This window comes from Protopterus annectens, chromosome 4.part0 (genome assembly GCF_019279795.1).
Source record: "Protopterus annectens isolate FY-2018-M chromosome 4.part0, PAN1.0, whole genome shotgun sequence".
Classification (NCBI taxonomy): domain Eukaryota; kingdom Metazoa; phylum Chordata; order Ceratodontiformes; family Protopteridae; genus Protopterus; species Protopterus annectens.
This window is the reverse complement of record NC_056733.1, coordinates 87,546,613-87,569,925: the sequence shown is the minus strand read 5'-3', so window position 1 is coordinate 87,569,925 and position 23,313 is coordinate 87,546,613. Positions and strand designations below refer to the sequence as shown.

The window sequence follows — 23,313 nt, the reverse complement described above, 5'->3', positions numbered from 1 at the left end:
TACAGGAGGTTTAGGGTATGACACAGTGAAAACTATAGCTTGGCTAGGTTTTTTTTGCAGTTTTTATTGAATGGTTTTTGTGTGTGTCCTTTTTACCCTTTGGTACTTTAGTTAAATGACAGCAATTCTCTCTCTCTTCTTATGCCAAAAATGATATTTACAGAAGGTACACAGTCAGTATAAAGGGGAGGGAAACACTTAAGAAAAAAAAATAGAATGGTTTACAGTTTAAATCTGACTTTAACTGCAGTGTCTATTAAACCATAAAAAAGAGATGTATAGTTTTGTCTTTCTTAATATTTACTTGAGTGATGGAATTTGTTAATAAGGGGAAAACCATGTTAAAGGAAGGGTGAGGAAGTGTTAATGTCTGAAAGGGTTCTATCCTGAAAAGGTCCATTAACAAAAAACAAGAACTAGTGAAGTACATGGTCTTGGATAGAAGACCTTCTCTTTTTCTGATTTCTGTAAAATAAAAAAAAAGAAAAGGAAAAAAAAATAAGACTGGATCAGGCAAAAAGCAAGTGATTAAAACTAGAAAAGGTTAAAGTGGGCTACTGAGAAGCTATGCATAAAGTCAGTAAGGACTGTGTGTGGCCTGAATGCTGATTGTGTAGCATTCTAAAGGAAGATATCAGCTTTATGAAAAGATTTAACAAGTCACAACAGGCAAGAGAGCGCTTAGAGTACAGCATGACAGTGAAAAAGTATCTAGGGGAAAAATGGGAAGAAAAGAATGAGTAACAAGAAGAGGGGGAAGAGATTAAACACCAGTCAGAAGGTGGGGAAAAGAAAAGAGAAATAGAAGAAGCAGAGGTGTGAGAAGTCAACAAAGAGACTCCAAGGCTAGAAAAAGAAGTGGGAAGGATAGGAAAGCTATCCTATTAGAAGGTATTACTCCAAAAAGGGGGGAATATTAGGAGTTGAGAGTTGTATATAAGCTGGGAAGCTTATTGATTAAAAAGTTAAATATTTGAGACAACTGAGAGAAGAAGATAAAAATGTGAGGATGGGAGTTATAGATGTAAATCATGACCAAATTATAAATGAGTGTAGACAGAATGCAAGGTTGAGCAGGAATAATAGACTGAAGAGAAGGCATGGTTAGGAAGAATGACATGGAACGTAAATGGGCTGATTAGCATTCCTGAATTTGAAAGGACACTTTCTTATATGTGTGTAATAAGTGTGTGTGTGTGTGTGTGTATATATATATATATATATATATATATATATATATATATATATATATATATATATATATATATACAGGAAACATAAAAAAGTGATTAGAAAAAGTGGAAAGATAGAATGTAGTGCAGATATAAATGGAGAAACAAGACAGGAGTGCTGAACTTAACTGAAAGACATGTTCCTTTAAGTGTGAGGGCTGTTGTAGGAAACAAGCAGGGTGGATACTTAATTGTGAAAGGATGTTGGGAATAACAAAAAATAACCTGGATAAATGTCTACATTTCATCAAATGCAATGGAGAATCAATTAAAGTAAGTAATGGGTAAAATAATGACTCATTAACAGGGTATGATATTTCAAGGGGAAACTGGAATTTGATATGAGAGTATAAATATGTCTCAGGAGGCTCTAAGCAGTCAAGAGTTGCTAGAGAATCTAGATATTTACTGAATGTTTTAAGGTATTTGGCATAAAGGATATAATGAAAGAGATGAGCAAAAGGCAAGAGTTCAGACACTACACTGCTCAGCATAAGTCATGGACCAGATTGGACAGAATATATTTATTACAGCAGAGCACATTAGTCAAATAAGAGACGGGGAGAGACACCTAATTAGGTTATCTTAACATGACCCTGTAATGGTAAGCCTAATGAATAAGGAACAGACTATGGGATGTAGGCATTGGCATTTTCCAGTGCACTTCTCGAATCAAAAAGTTTAAAACTTACATGGCAGGAAATTTAGAAATTCTTCTAAATGGGTAGAATGAACTTTTGAGGAAGTGATGAAGATATGGGAGAGTAAAAAGACAAAACTGCAGTTCTTGGTTAGTAGTAAAGCAATGGAAAATGAGATAAAGTTATTAGTGGATATATCAAAGCGTTACGAGAAGGTAAAGAGTTGGCCAAAGAAGAGTAGAGACTCACTAGAAAGTTTTACAGAAGATGAGAGCAAAAGAAATATAAAAGCACTTGGACTTGGGAAATAACATGAGGAAGGTGGTTCTGGCATTATCGTTTTTGACAATACACCGAAAAATGTAAAACTGTTTGTACAGAGGATGAGATGGCAGAAGGTAGAAAGAAATTAAAAAAAAAATAAGAGACTCCAAGGCAGGAAGCATAGAGAATACAAGAAAAGGGTTTTAGAAAAAAATATAATGTGTTTTATGCAGGGGAAGCATGAACAAAAGAGGAAAACCATTTGACAGATGACTTCTTAGAAGGAACTGATGTAGCAGAATATGCAGGCAAGGCAGCAGTGATACGATTAGGACAATAACAGAAGAAGAGGTAATGCGGTTCATACATGGACATGTCACAGGGAAATCCCTGAAATTAGACAGAATAAGTCTAAAAACTGAAAGAAGAAAGTGGTAGAATGTTGTTGTAGTTTTTTAATGAGGCTATGAGGAGTGGGGCATTTCTGTTCCTGGAAGAAGACAGTTATAGTAAGTGCATAAAGGAAAATAAAGGCCCAACCAACCTTGGTTTGCATAGGCATAATCTCAATTCTAAACCAAGATTATAGCATTTTTCTGAGCATAATGATGGCATGATTGACCAGGAAGATGCCAAGGTTAATGGTGCTAGAACAATGTGGATTTGTGTTGGGGGAGACAAACAATTGACAAAATGAATAAAACAGTTATGCTGCAAAAGCATGTGATACAAGACTAGAGTAGACATATTGATAAGCTTGTATGCTGAAACGACATCTGATAGAGAAAGTTGGGGGTTTATTGTCAGGAATAAGCATGCCAGTGGAATGGGTACAATTAGTTATGGAGATATATCAGGGAGCTTAATCACATGTACCTCTTGATAGTATCATAGAAGATGGGGTTAAGTAAAGGGATTAGTCAAGGGTGACCTTTGTCCCCCTTGTAATTTGCCATCAGCATCAAGCCCTTAGCATGTCAAATAAGGGAATTTGCATTTAAAGATTATGAGTGGCATGGAACCTATCAAAAAATATCCCTATTCACAGATGACATTATAATGTATGTGATGGACTGGAGTAAGACATTCCAAGACTGTTTAAACTGTTGGAACAATACAAGGGATGGTGGGATACAAATTAAATGAAAAAAAATGAAGTGTATTAATAATTGTTATATAGAATTATGTTCTGCAAATAGAATATTTAATAAAATTGTGACTAATGTATGTGATGGACCTGGACAAAGATATTCCAAGGCTATTTAAATTGTTGGAGCAATATATTAGGTTAGTGGGATGTAACATAAATGAAAACAAAGACATTAACCATAATACACAATCATGCTCCAACACATCAATTTTTGTAAGAGTACCCATTCTTGTGGGATTGTAGTAGTATCAGATATTCAGGGGTATGGCTTGAATCAGATGTACCAGGAACAGTTGCTGACAATTAGAATGTGTCACAGCCATTGCACTGTAGTAGTGATTAGAGGGAGAATATGGAAGGAAGAAAAAAATGACAAAGAAATAGGGGATTATTTACCAAAGGAAAAAAGCAGAATGTATGGGACATTTACGTTATTTTGTTGAAAAACATGGCACTAACCGTGTAGATAAGTTTTATGGATACTGTATTTTTTAAAATTGATGATGTTACTGTTCAGTTCTTGGTTGCTGTTTAACTTTATTCAGTGAGAGTAGGGAACAGGTTGAGGAGACCCTGGAGAGGTGGAGATATGCTCTAGAGAGGAGAGGAATGACGGTCAGCAGGACTAAGACAGCATATGTGTGTGTGAATGAGAGGGAGGATAGAGGAATGGTGAAGATGCAGGTAGTAGAGCTGGCAAAGGTGGATGAGTTTAAATACTTGGGATCAACAGTTTAGAGCAATGGCGAGTGTGGAAGAGAGGTGAAGAGAGTACAGGCAGGGTGGAGTGGGTGGAGAAGAGTGTCAGGAGTGATTTGTGACAGACAGGTACCAGTAAGAGTGAAAAGGAAGGTCTACAAGAGGAAAGTGAGACTAGCTGTGTTATATGGGTTGGAGACAATGGCATTCACAAAAAGGTAGGAGTCAGAGCTGGATGTGTCAGAGTTAAAGATTTTAAGATTTGCACTGGGTGTGACAAGAGTAGACAGGATTAGGATATTAGAGGGTCAGCCCAGGTTGGACGGTTTGGAGACAAAGCCAGAGGGGTGAGATTGGATTGGTTTGGACATGTGCTGAGGAGGGATGCTGGGTATATTGGGAAAAGGATGCTAAGGATGAAGCTGCCAGGTAAGAGGAAAAGAGGAAGGCCTAAGATAAGGTTTATGGATGTGGTGAGAGAGGACATGCAGGTGGTTGGTGTGACAAAGCAAGATGCAGAGGACAGGAAGAAATGGAAATAGGTGATCTGCTGTGGCGACCCCTAATGGGAACAGCCGAAAGAAGAAGAAGAATTTTAATCTAGTATCTTCTGTAAATTGAATATTCTATAAACTTTTTACTTATTTCATTAACTGAAATCTTGTAGACTTTCATTGTTTGTTTTATTACTGTACAGAATAAAAAGAAAAAAAAAAGAGGTATGTTACATTTGATATACAGCAACATCAAATTCAAGTTCTAACACATCAAAGGTGTATCAAATTAATATTTTGGGAATTGAGATACAGATTGGGTCATATATCTGGCCACGTGCAGTTGTTCAGCATTTTATGTTGGACAAACCTCACGCCCATTGAAACTCAGGATTTCGGAGCATCTTAGTGACATTAGATGTGCCAGAGGATCCAATGCCTTATATAAACATACTTTATAGCATAAAACTGCAATGTTTCATTTTGTTATTATTGATAAGATTGTGTTAAACAGGGATAATAAAGGAGGCTGGCACACTATGTTAAATAATAAAGAGAAAAGTTGGATTATTAGGCTGGGAGCTTTGTTTCCTCCTGGACTTAATGAAAGTTTGTAAGGGACCAGTCATTTGTAAGAGGCATGTATTAAAGTCTTGTAACATTGTCCGTTAGTATTGAAGCACTGATGAAGGCTAATTAAGCCAAAACCAGTATGCTATTGTGGTGGAGTAAAGCTGTGTTTGCTTAGTGAAGAATTGTGTTATTTATTTATCCATGCACCATAGTGTGAGGAGTGCTAGCTAGTGCGTTGGTTGTATATCAGGTGTTTTTTTTTTTTTTTGCTGTGCACCTGGCCTTACTTGCATGAACTGTTGGTAGTTTATAGGTACGTTACATTTGCCAAGTATACTCATTCCAAGTAGGTTGCCAGCTGGCATTACCTTTATTTTTCTTTTCAAGTAACTTTTGTTGAAAAACAGATTAAAAGTATAACAGATTCTGAAACCAGTAGTAAGAAACAGTAATCAAAATCTCAGCAACTGGAACAGTTAAACAGTGGCAAAGCAGGTTAAGTCGAAATAACTTTGCTAAATGTATTAATTAAGACATATACTCATACCCACTATAATTTTACTTTCCAGTTGTAAAATTCAGTTGACAGTTGTTGTAAATGTATTAATCAATTAATTAATTAATATACTATGTACCTGCTATCCTGAAATGCCCTTCAAAGTATCATCTTGTTGGGAATTTGCCTGTCCATAAACTCTAGCCATCTCATGTATTTGTTCGGATATTTTTGATGGGATTTCCCCTGGGCCGTATTAGCTTGAAACAAATAAACCACTGAAAGAAATGAGCCTTCATCTGTGACCACTGGACCATCCTTCTTAATCTAGCAGGTTTGTACAGATGTCGGTTGGAAGGATGGCATAATGGTTAAGGTGTTTACCTTGCAGACACAAGGTGCAGGGTTTGATTCTCACATGGGGTAATTGGCTAGGCTTAAAATGGCCCACAAGGGCAGTTAGCCTAGTATGAACCTATAATCCTATAATTCTATGCAAACACTTCTAAGAGAAAATCATAAATCTCCTTGATTTAGAAGTAAAGCAGGAGCCAAGCATCTCTCTTCCCAGCTTAAAATGAAAGTTAGTTCAACTTCCCAAACCTTCTTCAGTTTCTCATATGCTGTTGTCCTTTTCCTGAAATAATGTATATCTTTCATAGATTCATAGATTCATAGATTCATAGATTAGTACTAGGCTAATTGCCCTCATGGGCCATTTTAAGCCTAGCCAATTGCCCCCTGTGAGAATCAAACCCCGTACCTTGTGTTTGTAAGGCAAACACCTTAACTACTATGCCAACCTCCCACCCAAGTTGTCTTTTTGGGTGGTCTCAGTGATCAAAAATTTTAGCTTGGGGTATAATTAATATGCAAGAACCTTGACATGGTGACAACCCTACCAAAGGAGCCAGACAGTATCCTCTGGCCTTTAATAAACTGGAATGTTTCACTAGTATCCCAAACTGACTGCAGACTAACTGAAGAAATTCCTACCCACAGGACTTGGATTTCCATACACCAAATACGTTGCAAGCTTTGGACTGGTTATCAAAGAGTTTACTTGTCCTCCACCTTCCCCCAACAGCAGGGAACAATGTGACTTGACATATGAGCATCCATGACAGTTGCTAGATGGGGAACTCAAGACAAACTGTTGTCCCATATATCAACTCTACTGCATTTCTGAACTACCCATGCACCTAGTTCACAATCTGTCATATCAGCAAGGGAAGCAGGCACTGTCATACCTATTAGATGCCATGCATGATTATGCCTAACACAGCTAGACAAAGATGCAAAGGCCAATTTTATAAATGCCTTTTATGACTGCATCTTGCATTTTTGGGCAAATAGTAAAAGCCAAGCTGCAGAAGCAAGACCAGCAGGAAAGAACATAACTACAACTGGAATTAAACTTCTACAGCAGCAAAGCTACTACTCTAAGATGCAATGGAGTCCATGCCATTACTATTCAGATACAGCCAACAACAGGAAAACAAGTGATCTTGAAGAGGGTGCAAAGATTATGGCAACATTTAAAATGGCTGACACCCGATAGGTGGTCACAATCACTTCAACAGTCAAGAATGCCATGATCTTCTGGTGGGAAGGCAACAGTCTGCTTCCAGAACACCTGCTCAACTCCCCCACTATGAAATCAGTCTAGGTTGCCTGCCCACCACTTGTCTACATGGATGGTTATCTCAACGGGCAACCATGTAAGGACAATAGTGCCCAGACAATATACATTCTCCCCTTCCAGACATCCCACTGAATCAGAACAGAATATACAATCTCCTTCCAGATTTTCTACCCTATGAGAAGGCTGTACAAAAACAGTCTCTCTAAGCTTGTAAAAATTACCCAGGAAGTTCCATCAGATCAGCAAGGAGTATGCTTTAAGATTCTTTTCAAGTTACAAAGAAAAGAGGGCCTCAAAACCACACTCAAACTGCTTAAAATGGTATGCTCCAAAGAGATCTTTGGCAAGGTCATGGTGTAATCCATCTGTATCCAAAAGAATGCAAGTGTTATTTAGACTTTCACGATACCCACTTACAAATCACCACCAGAAAGGAATCACAAAAGCCAGTCATTTTCAGTTTCAACTCTCACTTGGTATCACTTCAGCTCCTTGGGTGCTCAACAAGCACAAGTTAGTGGCAGCATCAAAGGTTGCTAGTCATCAGGGTTTTTCTGTATATGAGCAACTGGCTTCTGGTGGCCCCCAGAAAGTACAGTTGTGTACACTTAACATAAATGTAGATGTTAGAGTGTATTCACTGAACCTGTGACTGCTGCCCTGCAGGATGCTTCTAGGGCATCAAGGCCACATTGCAAGGTGTGTCTAGTAACTTGGCTTGCAGAATGCATAAGCTCCTGTATTTCTTTATTTTCTGCACAAGCCGGAAAGGTAAATATTTTTTGTTTAAGGAGTTCCATAGTATGTTGCTGGTAGTTCAGCATGTGGAACTGACAATTTAGTGCTCTAATGGCAAGAGTTGCAGAGGTGTATACTAGCTCGGGAATCTATGTCCGAGGGGGTGGGATTCTTAGCTGTGGTTGCTTTTATTCCGTAACCTAAGGTGCGATGACTGCAACAGTGAAACACGAAGAGCATCTGGAAGTCTGCTCTCCAAAGACCACCTACTGTCTCTGTTCCAATCTGCAAGGAAAAAAGTGACCTGTTCAAAGTTCCAACTGATACCCATGACAGTCACATTCATCGGGTACAGAATGTACATGGTCTTGTTGAGCACGTATTCTGCAGGACAGCATTCCCTCTCTACACCTAGTTCTCAGATTTTGCAGAATTGCCCATGATGGAAATTTTATTTCTCAGGGTGTGGGGGCTCATGGTTTCCAGCACACATTTTCACACCTGGTTTTTTTTTTTTTTTTTTTTTGCAACTCCCACACCCACCTACCATTGTGACCAACTAGCCCATTCATTCCAACATGTGGGGGTGCATGCTTCTCACCAGCCTTGTGTGCTCCCAGTGAGGAAATAATCATGGGTAGTAATCCATGCAGACATGTGGGTCTTCCAATACCCTCATACCAGCTCTGAGAAATACTAAGCCGCATCTATGGGAGATGAGCATGCAAGCTTTCCAAAGTGGCTGCCCTCTGACCTACACTGTTGTGCAGTACAATCCTACTGCTTGGACTGTATTGGACCTGTGCACTGCAATCCACCAGGTGTCGCTAAGCAGAGACCCCACCCCCCAAAAAAGATGGCAGAGCTGTATGCCAAGTCACTCAAATTCACAAAACCCTCTCTCCAGCTTCCATGCCTGCTACCCAAACACAGGGTGTCTGAGTTGCATTAAGGGCTTTACACCCCTCTACATCACTGAAGAGGGTCAGATGGTGAATTCTGGAGTCCAACCCCCCCCCCCCCCCACACACACACACACAAGCACACAACCTCCCAAAATGTGACCGTTATGAGTATTGCTGCTTTAGTGTGGAGGAATATAGTCATGAGCAGAGCAGACAGATGCAAAACTGCTTACCAACATTTTAGAAAGGAGGACTACCTGTCCATAACAGGCATTTCACAATTCCCTTCCTACAGAAGCCATGGCCATCCACTCTTACAACAAGGCAGAAGTATGACATACAAACAAGCAAGGGGGAATCGATTAATAACCACTATGCTGGAAGCCGTATGAGTGGATCTTTGCAAAAAGACATCTCATAAGCAAGCCATAATGGGGGTCAAACCAATTCCTTAATGGACAGGTTCAGAGGTTGCTTACTGATGCCTCATGGATAACATATCACAGCTCACATGCAGTCAGAATTCTGATTCATTACAATGTCACCAGTGAACATGCTGCCCCCAAAAGCGAGGAAGGGCATAAACTGCACTTGGACGAAGCATTGCCGCGACTGCTCTGCACCCACAACCAACAAAAATGCAGCAACTTTTCCTTTACTCCTCACTCAAAACACTGTCCCAGAGATGCACTTATTCATAACTAGACCAGGATCTTGTTTACACATTTCCCCCATTTCTCTTCTTTTCCAGGTTTCTAGAGAAGGCCCAAAGATGTACAAAACCAAATTTGTTCCAAAAGCTCCATTTTGGCCCTGCCAACTGTGGTTCCCTCTGTCATGGCCTCACCTTCTGGATATGCCTCTCTGCTCCAGACCAACCACGGTCTATCACACACTTGTAAGTCCAGCTTATCCTAGGATATTTTCTCTCGCATCTAAAGCATACAGCTTTCTCCAATTCTGGTAATGACCAGGAGCCATTTGTACCCAGAAAGTGAATCAGATCCTCTCTTCTGCCCAAAGACTAAACACAAGAAAAACAAAGTAAACTCATTTTGAGTCATGACTCAGTTCAGATCTCGTCACTGCTCCTTTTACATTCTTGGCAGAAATGTCACAAAAGTACAGTTGTGTATCTACCATAAATGTAGATGTTCGAGTGTATTCACTGTTGCAGTCATTACAATTAGGTTATCCTGCTGGCAGGCCACCCGCAGTCGGCGTGAATTCCAAAGTCTAGGTCCGGCGTCGGTTGCTGTCGCCTCCTCCCTGACGTCAGTGCGCCAGGGGTACAAAAGATGCAGCAGACGCCATTTGCTTCAGTTTTTCTTGCCTCAGACGTCAGGTGTCCCCAAAAGGGTAGACTAAAAATATGACCATAAAGCATGCATGCACCAAAGTAAATTATTCCTTCATCTACGAGCAAATACACCACCAAGGTTGTATAGAATAGAGAAGTACAAATAAGTTCCAGCAAAGAATCTTCTACTTGTTAAACCTTTCAAATTAGCTTTATTCATTTATTTTTGGTTCAATCAAGACTTTTATTATTCCTGAAGACTTCCCTGTTTTTTATCTGTCAGTCTGTAGTCCCATGCACACCAACCTACCATTAATGTGAAAGTTATACTTTTCCTTAAACTCCCTCCACAGTGTTACAACTCTACCCATTTTGATATGTTCTCTGTATCTTGGTTTCTTGTTGTTTTTTACTCCATATCTTCATTATGTTATTGTCTCTTCTCCTTGGTGCCAGGCCTGTTGGAATAGTCCTTTGCCTCCACACTTTCGCTTCCTTTTCCAGTAAGATTTCCCTTGTCATTTTGCATATTTTCCACAAGAAAGCTTCCTTATTGCTGCTGCTATCACATGATGCCCAAAATGTAAGTATGACATATTGATGTGGCACACCTATTTTATTCAGAGCCAGCTCTTTCTAACCTGTTCTATACTTCTTGCAGTGGATCAGTTACAGCCCTTGTAAATGAGTTGAGTTATAATCATGTAAATCAGGAATTCTCACCCCCTCCATATTGCATAGACATCACTAGTCCTTCCCATGCTTCACTTGCATGTTTGTCTCCCCATATTGTTGTTGTGTCTTTCGGCTTTTCCCGGTTAGGGGTCCGCTAATGATTGGTAATTGATTTTTACGTGCCGAGTTACCAGCCCTGACGCACAACCTTCAACGAAGGTACGCCCATTCACGCATGTCTCCACGCAGAAGACGCTCTAGCTGAGAATTGAACCGGACAGCATCTTACTGTGAGACGACAACGCTACCGCAGCACCACCACTGAGGTATGTTTGTCTCCCCATATAAATTCGGTATTTCATTAATCATCTAGCTGTTGTCATCTTTTGTCATCAGATGGCTAAGCCAACCACCTGCTTGTGCATGCTGTAGTCAAAGCTTATTACGCTAGAGCAGTTACTTCCTCAATTACTTATTTTAAAATGTCCCCATTGTAGACATTTACATTGTGGTTATATGATCTTTGGTTCACTCTTTCACCAAGCATTACTGTCTGAACTTTGTCTGTAGGAAGTTATATTCCCTGATGTAGCTGCTTTATTTTTTCTTTCCTTAACTTTAGTCCTTCTAGGTTCTTCGACCGTTATGAAAATGCTTGGGAATCATCACAGTCAAAGATTGGTCAAATAGGATCTTGAGAGTTAGAGAGGACCCTCCTTGATGGGTCATAAATACCTTCTTTCCAACCCCTGAAAAATGTGACTGGGGTTTTCCTGTAAAGGATACTTTAGCAGCACTGAGGCCCTGACGGATTTTTCTTACAGCTTTAATGTAATCTCTCTGGTCTGCCTAGAGCTTCGTGGGATGGTCTGGTTTGATAATGAGAAGTAGAGGTGTACTGAGAATACTGATTTCCCTGGTGGGCAGTGTTGCGGACTAAGCATTTACAGATATACACAAGCCACTGGGAGCTTTTGAGTCCTTCGGGATGTTGTGATGCTTCTTTATTCAATTAGTGACTGGTAGTCTGTTACCTTAACAGTTTGGTAAGTAATCTCTTTTTGTCTGTAGTGTTGTGAAATTAACTTCTGGTCTAAGGAGAAGAGAGTTCTCTTTGTGGTCTATCATTAATTTTACACTTTATAGGTGCCTGCTTCTTTGTAAATGCACACCAAGTCATAATTTGTTCAGCTTTTAACTTCATCTGTATTCACTTTTGATGTCTTACAGGAGTCTGCTGTCACAGCACTGGCTGCCCTCTGTAATGAGTACTATCAATCAGATCATGGTACTGCACTGAAAGATATGCAGGGTAAGCAATAAGCTATGTAATTGTTAAATCATGTTAGAAGTCATAACGCATGTTAACTCTACAGGTGGAATTTATAAATACAGACGCTGCAGTGCATCTTGCTTTGCACAGCTAAGGCAGGTTGCTACACTCAGCCACTTCATAATTTACAGTCATGCACATCCTTTGTAGTTAATGAACTGCTCAACTGGACATTTTGAACAAGTGACTGGAGCTGGCACCTAGCAGATGACATGCACTGTATAAATGCATATAGCAGAAGACAGTTCTCCCCACACACAAATGAAGCACTTTAGATGCACATGCACCTGTGTTTCGTTGGAAGAGAATCTGCGCAGAGTGAAATGGGACAGCTTCACCTTGCTCAGAATACTGATCCAGATAAGTAGTGCAGTGAAGTTTGTGTGCGTGCGGCTGTGTGTTATGTCTGTATTCACACTTCATAGTTGTTCTGCTCTAACTAGCTTCCCCTCATTAACAGCAGCATGGTAATTACAATATACAAGTTGTGCAAGCATTTATACATTTTGTGCATTTCCCTGCATGGAAGTGAAACTACTCTGCACATTTGTGAATATCGTACTAGGCAACATACCCAACAGAGCAGTACACTGGGGTGCTAATGCATTTACTAGCATGTCATACATATACCCCCACTACCACATTTACATGTGGTACTGAACCTCAAGCTGCTCAATAAAGCAAGGCTGTGTTGCTGGGTAGCAAGGAGGTCTAGGAATCTGGACAGCCTTCTCTGGCATTTCTAGCAATGTGCATGATTTGCATACTAGGTAGGTTGGCTATGAATCTCAGCTCCTGTAACACAGTGACAGTTGTTTGCCATAAAGAAGAAATAATAATTTACATTTTGACTTTCTGTTTTTTAATTTATTTTCATTTGTTAACTGGAGTAGTCCAGCTGAGCCAGAGTGCATTTTCAGTGGAGATCTTGGAAGAAATTTTCCAGAAGAAAGCAGGTGCATTAGTTATTGCTTACAGATGTATTACAATTATATTAGCTGTCATCTATAGATGTAATGCAACAACACTAAATGTTGTATCACTTTCCAAAGAGGTGAGGTATAATAAGGTTATAGTTAAGCACATCTGTAATTCATTGGATGCATACTTAATTGTTCATGTTAGTAGATAATAGGAAAAGTGGTGCTAAGTGCAGGTAAGAGATAAAGAAGGAGTGGTGTATAGGCTAGGTATCGTGGTTGAAAGGTGTTGGTAAGTTAATAGATACTGTATAATTCAAAACTGCAGTAGGCCATAGATATGGAGGTGGCGCTTAAGTAACTATGCCTGTGTATAATATGTTCTTGTGTCATGTGGTTACAGTTTTTCAATAACTATATAGCTAACACTGAGACCTTCTTTAAGTGTATTTTTTACTTGGATTATCCACTATAATTTGTCAGTTTTTCTGTTACACTCTCACAAATAGAGCATATTTAATCTTCATTAGTGCAGGTCATGACAATATGTGTTAAACTAAGATACTGTGCTAAGTTTCTGAGCGTACAATTCTTCAGTATCATGTTCATGTTCATAGCTCTGAGCTAGAAACTCATGGAAAAGTTCCTCCATTCAGTACTTAAAACTGCAGAGAAGTGCAAATGTTTCTGTAGCAACCATATTACAACCCAAAACTTTGATATTGATTGCTAGTTGAACTGAAAATCTTTGTATTCGAACTCAGTGTTGCTTTGTTAATAGATGTGACTATTAAGTTAAATCTACTTGGGTAAAATCACCATAAGCCAAGGTTTGACCATGAGATCCTAAACTGAGAATAAACCCCTATATCAACTGCTTGATTGACAGCTGTCTTACAGATAGGACACAGATAATCAAAACATGGAGGAGTTACCTCCACAAAGAGACCAGTCACCAGTGGAATCCCCTGGGGCTCTGTACTGGCACCTTTCTGTTTGGCATCTACTTTTCTGAAGTAAAAGCCAGTACCAGAGGGCTCTAACGTACTGTTTGCAGATGACTGCAATCTAGGAACAGTCATTGAATCCTGAAATGACTTTGCCATCATGCAGGAAGGTTTCTCTCAAATATATAACTGGTGTCAAAATCATGGTCTGAAACTAAATGCCAAAAAATGCATTATTGTATCCTTTGGTAAGTCAACTACCATTGACAATATGTGCCTAAGAACTGACCCTGTTGTTCGGGATTTGGGAACTTATGTGGTCAGTGACCTACCTTTTGACAAACATGTGTCTATTATAAGAAAGTCCTTCTATATTGCACAGTTTATAAACAAAGGAATTGTGTCTAGATCTAGCGATGTCATTGTCCAGCTATACTCAGCCCTTATTAGTTCAGTCATTAAGTATAATCCCCCTTTGGCATGCATCTGTCCAGATAACATGCAACAACTGGAATGCCCACAGAGATACCTTACTAAAATGATACAAGGCCTAAACAACATGTCCTACATGGACCAACTCAAAGCCCTGTCACTGTACTTGGTATCCTACAGACTACTAAGAGATAACCTGTGTCTGGCATACAAGGCATCCTGTGACACATTACTGATGGATTTGCTGCACATCAGCAGTCAAATGGATCAGAAATACTTAATTTAGTGATCTAAAACTCTTCTGCAACCATGACAGAATGGTTTGCAGGGACAGGTATATTTTGCAGAGAATACTGCTACTTTGGAACAGACTCGCAGATCACATAAACAAAGCTCATCTTTCTACATTTTTAAGCGCAACTTAGATCTCTGGTTGGGAAACAGAACATTTACCCCATGACTTCCATCTGTACTATTAATGGAAAGATGCAGTTCCTAAGTTCTTTATTCCATGCATGAGTCCCTTCAAGTAATATGTTGTATGATCCTGTTTATTCTCATTAGGGGTAATTATCAAACATGGGATGGGTAAAGCCAACTGCAACCAAATGGGATAGATTGTTTTTGAGCACAAAAAGGGAAACTGGCTAAGTTTAAACTGGCCCACAAGTGCAGCTTGCCTAGTACTTAACCTATGAGACAGTTTCCACCAAAAAGGTAGAGGTAGGTAAAAGGTAAGCATTTAATGTTGGAGCACCACATCCAAAGCATGCCAGGAATGGTGGTTAGCAGATGTGATTACTTGAACAAAGCCAAAGCCCTTCATAATAAAAAGGAACTCTTGTGGCAAGGTCACAGATTTGTCACCTTTCCAGAAATGTAAGTCACCTAAAATTAACTATCTTAATGACAACAACATTGGATCATTAAGGAATTCTGTGAATTTCTGTAGTAGCATCCTAGGGTTACTGAGGGGACTTCCTAATTTAACTGATTTATAGCTATGTTGCTTGCCAGTAGTTTAAAACATATAAGTGTTTTAACAATGTTTCTGTGGTCAGAGAAGGGAAATTTGTAGTATTCTTATATATTATTTGATAGAGGTAAGTTAGCATTGTAAGTTTCTTTTGACTTTTGTTTGCCTGTGTGTTGCAATAATTTCTGCTGCATTCCCCGACTTTGCTTTGGTTTGACTGGAACTGTATAATGTTGCTTGACTTTGCCCATTGGAGACTTGTTCATTGGAAGTAAGTATAGATTTAATATTTCCAACACCAGGGAAGTTTCTAATTCAACTATTACTATAACTTTATCTATGAACATAATTTAACATATAGGTAATATTGAGACTTGTGCTGCCAAAATTTTAATATTTAGAACTTTCTGCAGTCTTTCTCTCATGAAAGGAGGAGGATTTGCAGTGTTCTGAGCAATTATTTGATGGGAGTGAGTGAACATTGTGAGTTTTTTTCTTGGCTGTTGATTGCCTCTGTATTGATATAGTTTCTGTTGCATGGCTTGAAATTGCCCTTAGTTGAGTAGAGTTGTGCAGTGCTGCACTTTGGATGGCACTGTAGTAGTTGATAGTGTGTAGTAGCCAGTGGGCACTTTTCTTAATTTTACTTTCCAAGTGACCTGCAGAATTGTTTTTTGTTTTGTTTTGTTTCTGCTGTTGGCTTTTGTGCTTCCATAACCCTTCAGCATTACAGTGTTGCTATTGAATGACTGGGTTTGCATGAGGCTGTTTCTAGTTGCCTTTAGGCACACTTTGAACAGCCATGCCATGCTGGAGTTCTGTTTCTCTGTTGCTGTACCTGCTGAGATACTGTGTCACACTTATTGCAATCTATTTATTCCTGATTGCTGCTTAAATTAGTTGTAGACTTGTTATTTATTTAGTACTGCCGCTGCTATCATCATTTTTGTTGCTCTCTTCCGTTTAAAATCTTGTCCTTTTGCTTAGACTTGTAAGATTATTTATTTATTTATTTTTCTTCCATTGGTCCTGTCTTGGTTATCATGATCTCTTGAACCTAAGATGCTTGTATCTCTTGACTACTGACTAATTTTCTGACTGTATGCTGGTGCACTTATCTTTATAATACCTAAAACCACCTGGCCAAAACGGATGATCAACAGACTTGAATCACTTCTGTTACCAGCCTCAAAGCACTTAATGATGCTCATTCATAAGTCATTGCTGCATTCGCCTAATTTAGGGGTCGCATCGTGCCAAGGATATAATGACCAACCAGTCTTCCAAACCCTCAGGCTGCTTACACCTATACCTATGCTGCTGGTTGCACAAGCTACAAGTAGAGAAAAACTACAAACTGTGTGCCAGCCACTCCAAATGCTTTCCTGCTGTGTTTAGAGAGCACTCCTCTTATGGGTTTCTCAGGACAGACTGACAGCCATCAGTCATCAGTTACTGGGCACAAGTTCCCTTTTGGAAAAGCCTTCTACAGTATATTTTCTGTGAAAAATGTAATGATTCCTGTGGAAAGCATTATTTTTTTGAAGGGAACTGTGTTTTTTACAGGACTGTCCCAAGACTGGCTGCTCTAACGGACTGTTTGCCTTCAGTTTTTAACTTTTACTATTCATGCTTACTTTAAGCACTTTTTGAGGAAAAAAACTTGTGCTCTTTTTCTGGGGATTTGCTGTGTTTTATTGAGGGCAAGTATGTTTTGCGAGTTTCATTGTGTATTTTGCATGTTAACAGTACTTTTGACAACTTACCCGTCACTGTCTTACTATAGTTTTCAAACCAGTAATCCTTTTTAGCCAGCATCATGAAGCAGCATACTTATCCTATGGTTCTGCCTTCTCCCAGACCCAAGAAAAAAATTTACAAGGAGCCCTTGTCAACAGAGCAGGCTCAGTCTCTGCCCCAGCTGCTGGTGGGTGACTTTGCTTTTGCCACACTGGTTCCTTTTCTCAGGCTTCTTCTGGTTTGCTTCTTCAGCCTTCATGGGCCAGGTGTCAACTCTGCAGCTGTTCAGGTAGCCTTGCCTAGACATGTAAGAGATACTCACGTCAGTCCTGTAGGAGGCTGGTAGAGTATGTGCCTGTGTAGCTTGGCTAAGAGACCTGTTCCCTGGGAAGAAGTGTCATCCATGAGTCGGTCCCCTTTTAGGGATTTCCTCATAAAAAAGATGGTCAGTTAAACATTTATATTTCCTGATTGTTACTGTAAATAAGGAAGATTTTATTGGTTTGGCTAAAGGTTTACTGCAGGCATTAGAACATATGAAAGATTACTGGAATTTTTGTGGAAAAAAAATGTCAGTTTCCTTGGTTTCTGAGGATTCCCTGTCTGATGATGAAGAAAGGGATTGGAAAAGGGTATCTCTTAATTTTTTCTGCTCAAGTGCCTCAGTCTATCTCTGAGGAAAGTGTTTTTTCAGTCTCCCATGGAGGAAGTTTCATTTTCTTAAGCTGTTTCCAGGATGAACAGATTGACAGTTTCTTTGAAGAAATACTATGATTTATCACAAGTTGAATTTCTAGAACTTGCTGCTGTTCCTCCTAGTTTTCTAGCTTTGGAAGATGTTTTTGATCTTTCCTGCAATGTGCCTAACAGTTAAACAGCATTCCATAAAAAGGAAGACAGACTATAAATTTCTTTGGGTATATTAATAAATGTTTTATCATCCCAGATCTAATCTTGCTGCTACTTCTGTGTCAAATTCTGGTGTAAAGCAAAATAGTTAATGATAATCTCTCCCTCTGACAAGGGAGGGAAGCCTTATGCAGATTTGGGAAGAGGATTTATTCTTCTGCTGCTTTAGGCTTTAGAATGCTAAATTATCTGGCTGACATGTTAAGGTGTCTGTTGGATTCTTTTGACAATATGGGGAACATCACTGCCAGTTTTCCTCCTCTTTGAATAATTTAATTCTCAGGTAACTAAACATCTGAAGTAGGATATTCATTTGTCTGCAACCTGTGGGTTATGGATCCGATATCGGATCCGAACCGGCATAGTTTCCAGCTATGGATCCAAGCTCTCAGCTCCTCCCCTCACCCATAATGCCCTGCTCTACCCTCATGACCTCAGATCTTGTTTGCCGCGCTGGTAACTGGATGTGGTTTCTATAGCTCTCAGCTAAGTGGAATTTTCTTGTACAAAATTAGAATATTTTTGCTTTCTTTAAACTTTTTTGTGTGAAAGTTGTAGGTTTCCTATTTTTATTGACTGTTTTTGGTTTAATTTTATTTACAGTAGTATATTTTATTCCCTCCCCTCGCTGGTACGTAGAGTGTGTGTGAGGCCTGTGTGCTTTTTATAGTTTATTGTTTTAAGTTACTTCTGTAACTTTTGGTTAATTTTGACTATGGCTGACCAGCCTAAGTCATTTTTCTCTAAATGCTCCGAGTGTGGCCATAAGCTCTCACCGGCTGATGGCCACACTCGGTGTGTTAAGTGTCTTGGGGTTGAACACCTCACATCTGGCTGTTCCATTTGTGCAGGGTTCAACCCCAGGGCACTGAGGGAGCGGAGGTCCAAGCTGGTCCTGGCGGGTCTTTTACCGCCGGACTCGGCTCCGACCCCCGCTCCTTCGGGGACTCCTGCGGCTGCAGCTGTTCCCCTGTAGCACCCCTCCTGCTCCTGGGACTCAAACTCCCGCTTCAGGACAGGAGAGGGATGCATCTAAAAGGACCGGAGGGAGAAGCACCTGGCGGGCCGAGACCTCTGTTTCGGCCCGCCAGCCAAGCGGGCTTCTCCCCCGGCTTCCTTGTTGGAGCGGTCTCCTCCTTCTCGGCTCCGGTCACCTGTGTGCTTCTCACCGGGTCCTGAGGAGGAGGAGACCCGATCTCAGCGAGGCTATCGAGGAGGCATTCCAGGCCTACCTCGGTAGCCTCGTCGAGATCTACCCATAGCCTTTCGGATGCTGATCTGGACCGGATGATGCGAAGGTTCATCCAGGCCCAGATGCAGATGGGAGTGCTCTTGCCTCCCCCCCCTCCGGGGGGGAGCTCAACACCCTTTTCAAGCCTATCGCTCCTTCTCCGACCCGCTTCCGGGTTCGAGCAGCCGAGCCGGGGGGAGGTCGGATCCGATAGTACTGGGTACTTCGGATCCGACCATGCCCTCGAGTGCGTCGGACCCGATCTCTCGGAGCCTGGATCCGAGCTTCGGATCCGGGGGGATCAGTGCTCCTTCGGCGCCGTCTGTGTCGGAGCGCACTGTCCCTCCGGATCCGAGTGCTCCGGCGCCGGCTCCGATCCACTCTTCGGATCCGAGGGGGAGCCGATTGTCGGATCCTTTGGTCGAGGTCGGCTCCCCTTCGGCTTTTGATGTAGTGGAGAGGGCTCTGTTGAGGGTCTCCGGACCCCCGGCACTTGCTTCGGCTCCGTCCCGCGCTCCCTCTGCACTGGGCCAGGCTTCCACCATCCGGCCCCTGGGACAGCCCGTTTCTGTGCCCCAAGTTGCTCCTATGGAGCAAATTGCTGCTTGCGAGGACTCCTCTGACAGCCCCCAGAGGAGGCTCCTCGCAAGCATACGCAAAGGAGGCACATTGACTCCTGAGTCTCTCACTGAAGACACGGACTTGGAGGAAGGGAAGGCTCCCCACGGTCACCCGAGGATGTCTCCTTCGGAGACATCATGGAAATGCTCCGTATCAGGGGGGGGTGGTCTGCCCCCAAGTCTTCCTCGGACGAGTCCGTGTTCTTGGAGGCATTCGAAACGGGCCCGTCTACCTCTTGGGTGTCCCCCTGCCGACCCCTGGTGGACCTTATTACCACCAGGGCGTGGAAGGAACCGGACACCGTGGAGCCAATTCCCAAAAGACCTGATAAAATCCTTAGCCCGCCTTCTGACAGGACCCATTGGAGTAAGGGGCCTCCTGTAGATGCCATGTTGATGGCGGCGGCCACAAAGAGGGAACTGGCTCAGGAGAGTCCCTCAGTCCACCCACCGAGCAAGGAGTCTCGGATGATGGACCGCTTGGGGAAGCGGATGTTCAGTTCGGCGACCTTTTCGGTAAGGGCTGAACTATTTGGCACATGTTATTCGGATGCAGCGAGACCTTATTAAGGAGTACGCTGCATCCCCCCCTGAGTCCATTTCGGAGGAGGACAGAGCTCTGCACTCCACCAAAATGGCCACTCTTAGGTCAGTCACAAATACTTCTATCCGGCTACTCTCCCATGCTACGGAGGGCGCTAGAGCTGCGGGACAGGACTGGTCACTAGGCGTCAGGCCTGGCTCCGCCACTGCATTTTTCTGAGCCCTTCAAGGCGTCGTTGACGCCCCTTTGATGGTTCTGCTCTGTTTGGCAAGACCGTTCGCGAGGCGTTGACCCAGAGCGAGAAGGACGGAAGACGCTGTCTGCCGTCGGAATCCGCTTCTCTGCACCCCAGAGGCCCTATTCTAGGAACCAAAAGGGTCAGAAGAAGATGTGGTTCCGGAAGTCGCAGCAGTCCCAGCCTGCTCCGGACAACCAGTCCTTCCGTGGCAGAGGAGGACAGGGAGGACGCCGCCCTAGAGGCAGAGGGGCTCCCAGAAACTTCGGGTCCAGGCAACCTTTCTCTGAACGGCCCGCGCAGCAGCCCTGAGGGGCTGCCCGACTGCTCTACTCTGGAGGCAGTCGGGGGACGTTTTTCGGGGCACCTAGCGGCATGGGAGTCCATAACATCGGACCGCTGGGTTCTCCAAATCATATCCAGCGGATATCGCATTCCTTTCCTTCACCTTCCAAAGATGAAGTCCCTCCCAGACGTACCACCCGGTCAAAGGGAGGCCGCTTTAGCAGAAATTGGCCATCTGCTAGAGAAAAGAGCCATCCAGCCCGTTCCCCCAGACCAGATCGGATCAGGGTTCTACTCCAGGTTCTTTTAGTGCCAAAAGACGGGGAACTAAGACCAATCCTAGACCTCTCTCTCCTGAATCTGGCAGTCCCCAAAGAAAAATTCGAATGGTCACTCTACAATCTATTCTCCCCCTTCTGGGAGAATGCCACTGGATGTGCTCGATAGATCTCAAGGACGCGTACTACCACATCCTAATGGACAGACGCTCAGGAGGTTTCTCCGCTTCCGGCTGGGAGCCAGTCACTACCAGTTCGGGTCCTTCCCTTTGGTCTCACCACAGCCCCCAGGGTGTTTACCAAAGTACTAGCAGTGGTAGCGGCCCACCTGAGGCTTCAGGGGGTGCAGGTCTTTCCCTACCTGGACGACTGGCTCCTTACCGCCCCAACAAGGCATCTACTTCTCTCGGCGCGAGACTCCTTTCTCCATCTTGCTCCATTTCTGGGCATCACAATAAATACAAAGTCCAACCTGGCACCCACTCAGCTCTTAGATTTCATAGGGGCCAGACTAGACACAAGGAGTTTACGAGCCTTCCTCACTGCGGACAGAGTTCTAAATCTGCAGCTCCAGGTGCGGGCCATTCTCCATTCATGTTCTGTTCCAGCGGAGTTGGTCCTGAGGGCTCTAGGGTCCATGGCTTCGTCGATAGCACTTCTTCCTCTTGCCAGGCTCAATATGCGCATTCTACAGTGGACGCTCTTAGTACAGTGGTCATACCTTGCTCTCCCCATGTATCATCCCATAGCGATCAGCAAGGCTTGCAAGCGGTCCCTCTTGTGGTGGCTCCACTCCCGGATCTCCACGAGGGTCGCCCATTTTGTGCTTCTCCCCTCTCGCCACGGTGACCACGGACGCCTCCCGCCTCGGGTGGCGGGGGCAGTTTGGGGGGCGGACAGTCCAAGGCACGTGGAACGATTCAGAGACCTTACTGCATATCAATGTTCTAGAGATGAGAGCAGTGCTCTTAGCGTTGCTAGCACTTCAGGACTTTCTTCCCTTGGGAACAATTGCGATTCAATCGGACAATATGTCTGTTGTCTGGTACATCAACAAGCAAGGGGAACAAGGTCTTACCCTCTTTGTCGAGAGGCCATGAGAGTTTGGGAATGGGCAATCTCCACCAATCGCTTTCTCATAGCAACGCACATTCCGGGTCGGGCCAACATCCTAGCGGACAAGCTCAGTCGCACCATTCTGACCCCTTACGAGTGGTCTCTCAATTGTCAAGTAGCGGAACGCATATTCGCACGGTGGGGAACCCTTCATGCGATCTTTTGCCTCTCCCTCAAACACCAAGTGCGACAGTTTTTGGCTCTGATACCTCCTCCCGGAGGTACCCCAAGAGACGCTCTGGTGCATGCTTGGCCACCCGGTCTTCTGTATGCCTATCCACCCTTGCCTCTGATGCTGCAAGTTCTTCAGAAAGCCTCTCGGGTGGGTTGCAGAATGATTCTCATTGCTCCGTTCTGGCCTCGACAGATCTGGTTCCCCTTCCTAAGGTCTCACTCGGTGAATCCTCCTTGGATTCTAGATCCTATTCGGATCTGATATCCCATCCATCCTGCATTCCTCCTCCGAACCTGGACAGCCTGAAGCTGACCGCTTGGCTGCTCCAGTTCCACTCTTGATAAGGACTCCGGTATCTCTTCACCGGTAAAGGCTATTTTGGTGGCGGCTCATAAACCATCCACTAGAAAGGTTTACCGAAGCAAATGGAAACGTTTCTCTGTGTGGGCGGAGCGGCAAGGCCTAGATCCCTTCACGGTTCCTCTCCCGTAGTGCTTGATTTTCTAACCTCTCTCTTTAATGATGGTGCCAGCAGTTCCACAGTCAAAGTTCAACTGGCGGCAATTTCTCACTATCACATTGGTCAAGAGTCTAATCCTCTTATGTCAGCCAAATTGTGCAAAACTTTTCTTAAAGGTACTTTCCTTCTCAGGCCCCTATTAAGCAAGCAGTTCCTCCTTGGGACCTTTCTTTGGTCCTACAGGCCTTGACCGCTCCCCCTTTCGAGCCCGCGGCTACAGTGGACCTCAAATTCTTGTCT

General features: G+C 42.7%; 1 protein-coding gene across 1 annotated transcript in view; it reads left to right on the top strand.

Annotated features, from left to right (window-relative positions):
- The window catches only part of TBCD (tubulin folding cofactor D), a 3,708,267-nt gene that overhangs the window by 3,008,165 nt on the left and 676,789 nt on the right, over positions 1-23,313 (top strand). The window contains exon 26 of the mRNA XM_044068123.1: positions 12,043-12,124. Coding sequence (XP_043924058.1) covers positions 12,043-12,124 — 82 coding nt within the window. The remainder of the gene's footprint in view (positions 1-12,042; positions 12,125-23,313) is intronic.